At 49.1% G+C, this 4,945-nt stretch overlaps 1 protein-coding gene across 1 annotated transcript in view; it reads left to right on the top strand.

Moving 5' to 3' along the window:
* Positions 1-4,945, top strand: part of LOC107125822 (cytochrome P450 3A19-like) — a gene marked incomplete at its 5' end in the record, with an annotated part of 19,659 nt that overhangs the window by 13,093 nt on the left and 1,621 nt on the right. The window contains one exon of the mRNA XM_015429283.1: positions 2,010-2,172. Within this exon, the coding sequence (XP_015284769.1) occupies positions 2,010-2,172 (163 nt within the window). The remainder of the gene's footprint in view (positions 1-2,009; positions 2,173-4,945) is intronic.

The following is a 4,945-nucleotide window of genomic DNA, read 5'->3' as shown; positions in this document are numbered from 1 at the left end:
CCTGCCCAAAAATAGCCCTGGTCATGCCAGCCACATGACCACGGAAACTTCTTCGGACAGCGCTGGCTCTTCGACTTGGAAACGGAGATGAGCACCACTCCCTAGAGTCGGATCCGACTGGCTTTCGAGCAAGGGAAACCTTTACCTTTACCTTATCCTGCCCTACCCCGCAAGCGGGCTCAGTACAGCTTAACAACAAAAATCCAACAGCAGAAAACATGCATTAGTTATAAAACAGTTCATTAAAACATTAGCTCAACAGTAAAAATTTAGTCGACCAATTCCTGACAGCGTAGCCATAATTTCTTCTTCTTTCAACATCTGCTGGGCGCGTGCCAGGGAGGGCGGGGGGGTGCTGGGGTGCTCTCCATAAACAGATCATACCAAGATGTAAATAAGGCCATGGGCGTTGAAGCAGGGAAGGCCGATGTTATTTGACATCTGCCACCTCAGCCAAAGGCCTGGGGGAACAGCTCCATTTTGCAGGCCCTGCGAAATTGCAGTAAGTCCCGCAGGGCCCTGATTGGGAGCATGTTCCACCAGGCTGGGGCCAGGGCGGAAAAGGCCCTGGCCCTGGTTGAAGTAAGGCGGACATCTTTCAGGCCGGGGATTACCAAACGGTGTTGGTCTGAAGAGTACAAGGCTCTTCGGGGCACATATGGGGTGAGACAGTCCTGCTGTGGCTAATGGGACCTTTGCATGTGTAGGGGAATAGCCTGCAGCTTAAATCTGCAGGTAGATATGCCAGACATAAAGCGATGTAATATCGAATTGACCACTAGAGGGATCCAAGTATGGGTGGCACAGAAAAAGGATCCCTGAAGGAACAGGAACACACAAGCGAGGAAAGCAAGAATGCAGAAAAGCTCATGGGGTCTGCCATCGGAAATTCATTTCTGATGGGTCTCGCTGAAAGAAACAGAAGTAATCTTTTGTCATTAGATGAGTGTCAATGACTATTAGATGTATGAGCTTCATTTGACCTCTTAGTTCAGTGGTGGTCTGTCTCAGGGGGATGAGTACGTGGGACAGATACATTCATGAGTGCCGTCCAGTTACACCCAAATTACAGGGACCCCAGCAAGGAGCTTTCAAGGCAAGTGAGAAGCAGAGGTGGTTTACCATTGCCTTCCTCTGCAGGGCCTTCCCCAAGTACCAACCCTGCTTAGCTTCCCAGATCTGGTGAGACGAGGCCATACCGCACCATTCCACATCCGGTTTGGTGTAGTGGTTAAGAGCAGCGGATTCTGATCTGGGGAAACTGGGTTTGATTCCCCACTCCTTCACATGCAGCTGCTGGGTGACCTTGAGTCAGCCACAAGTTCTCTCAGAGCTGTTCTCTCAAGACCAGTTCTTTCAGAGCTCTCTCAGCCCCACCTTACCTCACAGGGGGTCTGTTGTGGGGAGAGGAAGGGAAGGAGAGTGTAAGCTCCTCTGAGTGAAGGGCGGGGTATATATCTAACCTCCTCTTCATCAACTCATGAATGACAAATGGGAGAACGGATAATGCCATTCTGTCCCTCTTGTGAGCCTTCCAGAAGCATCTAATTGGCCTCTCTCAGAGAGAGAGAATCGTAAAACTGATGAGCCTTTGATCAGACCCAACGAGCCGATTCGGCTCTTATCTTTCCCCCCTGTTCACCCTCTCAGTTCAATGAGCGGATAGATCAAAAGTGCCCCTTGAAGTTACATTAGCGGTTTGCATGTTTATCTTTCCCCTGCATGTGTCTCAACAAAGGTAAGGTCCTTCAGCCGGTAGAACTATCCGGGGCCTATCATTGTGGTGTGACTACCATCGGCCGTAGACGTGCATATTTCTGCGATGGGCGTACGCTTTGTTCTTTACTCATAGATCCACGTTTGTGACAAAAAAAATAGATTTCCACCACAAACAACTCGTTTCCCTGAAGCACCAACTTCCATCAGTTGCCTCCCCCAAACTGAAAGAAGGGAGGTGGGTTTTGATGCCTCACATGTGGGACTTTCTCTTCTGTGGACTGGGTTAACAGGTTCAGTAAGGAGAACAAGGAGACCCTCGACCCCTACGTCTTCCTGCCCTTCGGAGCGGGTCCGAGGAACTGCATCGGGATGCGCTTCGCTCTCCTCACCTTGAAAGTGGCCGTCGTCGTCCTGCTGCAGAGATATACTTTCCGAACCTGCCAAGAGACTCAGGTAGGCGACAGGACTTTCAAATGCAGGGCGCGTGGTTTTACTGGACCCGAACACGTGACGCTGCCTTGGAGGCATTTTTGGCCCTGGTCTACATAGTGGCAACCTTGAGAGGTGCACTTTCAAGCTTAGGAGGCCTGGCCCATAAAGAAAGTGAACAAGGTTGTCTTGGAAAGAAATTGGAATGAGACTTTCTATTGTGGCTCTTTGTTCCTGAGGAAGGACCAGAAGCCTGAAACACTGTATACTACCTAAAAAAAGTGTTGGATATCTACATTGGACTAGATGCATTCTGTAGACTTCTATATTTCCTATGACGGATTTTATGTACAGATTTGTTGCTGATTGGAGCTGCGGTGGCTCAAGTGGTTAAGACGCTGAACTGCAAGCTGTGGAAGGTCGGTAGTTCAGCAGTTCAAGACCCGGGTGCCGCATGATGGAGTGAGCTCCCGTCTCTAGTTCCAGTTCCTGCCAACCTAGCAGTTCGAAAGCAAGACATTGCAAGTAGACAAATAGGTACCACTTCGGTGGGAAAGTAACAGCGTTCCGTGCGCCTTGGTGTTTAGTCATGCTGGCCACATGACCGTGGAAACGTCTTCGGACAGCGCTGGCTCTTCGGCTTTGAAACAGAGATGAGCACCACAACCCTAGAGTCGGATTCGACTGGCTTTCGAGCAAGGGAACCTTTACCTTTACCTTTACCTTGTTGCTGATTACATATGTGTTTCACTCTGCTGAAGTCTCTTTTTGTATATTTACTCTTGCGGGGATTTCAGCATACAGTTGTTTTGCTGCTAGCTGCCTTGTACTAGAAAAGAGGCGCTGGGGTGGCTCAAGTGGTTAAGACGCTGAACTGCAGGCTGTGGAAGGTCGGTAGTGCAGCAGTTTGAGACCCGAGTGTGCCGCATGACGGAGTGAGCTCCCGTCTCTGGTCCCAGCTCCTGCCAACCTAGCAGTTCGAAAGCAAGAAATTGCAAGTAGATAAATAGGTGCCACTTCGGTGGGAAGGGAACAGCGTTCCGTGCGCCTTGGTGTTTAGTCAAGCCGGCCACATGACCGCGGAAACATATTCAGACAGCGCTTGCTCTTCGGCTTTGAAACGGAGATGAGCACTGCAACCCTAGAGTCAAACTCGACTGGCTTTCGAGCAAGGGAACCTTTACCTTACTAGAAAATAGCAAGAGTCCAGTAGCACCTGAAAGACTAACATAATATGTGGCAGGGGATGAGCTTTCGTGAGTTACTGCCAATGCTCCCTCTAAGCCGTGGGGTCTTGTGAGCAAAAATTCCCCTTTGTGAGCTCCCGGCGTTAAAGCTGTGCGCGAGCGATTTGGCGACTGCATACATCCGTTTGCTCTGGAGCCCTCCTTTTTCCTGAGCTAGGACAAAAATGTGTGAGCTGGAGGCTAAGAAACTGTGAGCAGGCTCGCGTTAACTCGGCTTAGAGGGAACACTGGTCACTTCTCCGCTTCTCTTCACTTCTCTGAAGGAGTGAGCCAGTGACTCACGGAAGCTCCTCCTCGGCCACATGTTTTGTGAGTATTTCAGGTTCTCTGGGACTCTTGCTCTTTTCTACGGCTACAGACAGGCTAACACGGCGACCCACCTCGATCGGCTTCCTTGTCTTGAATCAGATCCTCGGTCCATCGGAGTTGATATTGTCTCCTCAGACAAACCTTGGGAGCTTCTCCATGCCAAGCAGATGCTCTGCCAGGGTGCCATAGCCCCCTCCCTAGCCGATGTTGGTTCCCTACGAGAGACTGCCGTTCTGATAGCTAGATTCGAGTCCTCGCAGAGGAGGGAGAGCTTGTACCTGAATAAAACTTGGTCTTAAAAGTGCCACTGGACTGTTTTGGGCCAGGGGACCAGGGTTGGGGGCTCTGCAACTTACCTGGCTGCTTCTTGCTCTGACTGAGGGCTGCTGGGAGCAGGGTGCGGGGCTTGTTGCATGTGCCCGCCCCCTTGGCTCTTTACTGCCGGAGCTCCTCTCCTGTGTGCTCCTGCAGGAAATGACCCCTGGTTTTACATAGCACCTCCTGTAAAACTATGACATGGAAAAGAAAAAAGAAAAGCCAGGCCACAAATAGGACTGTGGCATTAGTTGGATACTAGCTCAGATAACATTAATGCATCGGTTGGCATGTGTCCATCCTTAGACGTTTGGTGGAACGTTTGTAGGTAGAAACGTCTGCTGATTGTGAAAAGGTGAAGGAGTCACACTAAGCTTTGATGATACAGATATATAGTTAGTTTATCACGGTTTCATTTTGTTGTTTTCCAGTCCCCGGTTGGGGGGAGGGGATCCCCTAGTTTGGAGCCCCTCCCCCCTGCTTCAGGGCTATCCAGAACTGGGGGAAATTACCCCCCCCCCAAAAAAAAACAGGCAAGAAACTGAAAATAAATGTGCCGTGCCTACACCACCCGGAAGTGATGGAGGCTCATCGGTGACGTTGGGGGGCAACTAGAGATGTAAAATTTGCGGAAATTTTGAAGCTCGGAAAAACCCCCGGGTTTTTTCCATTTTTTTCGGAAAAAAACTGAAATTTTCGGAAAAATTGAAAAAAATGCTACATTAGCATTTCTTTTGTCTTTTCTAGATTGAAAGTCATTCTGTTACTTTAGGAACATAAAATATGACTATGGACATTTTTACTTGACATGAAATTATCACAACTAGCATATTAAAAATATAGTGTATCCAAGCAATTATTACAAACAGAATACCCACCCTCATGCTAAAACAAAACTGAAACTTTTTAATTTTCTTCTGACAATC

The sequence above is a fragment of the Gekko japonicus genome, unplaced genomic scaffold (assembly GCF_001447785.1).
Source record: "Gekko japonicus isolate JY-2015 unplaced genomic scaffold, Gekko_japonicus_V1.1 scaffold4178, whole genome shotgun sequence".
In the NCBI taxonomy this organism is placed as follows: Eukaryota; Metazoa; Chordata; class Lepidosauria; order Squamata; family Gekkonidae; genus Gekko; species Gekko japonicus.
This window is presented reverse-complemented; position numbering and strand designations above follow the sequence as displayed.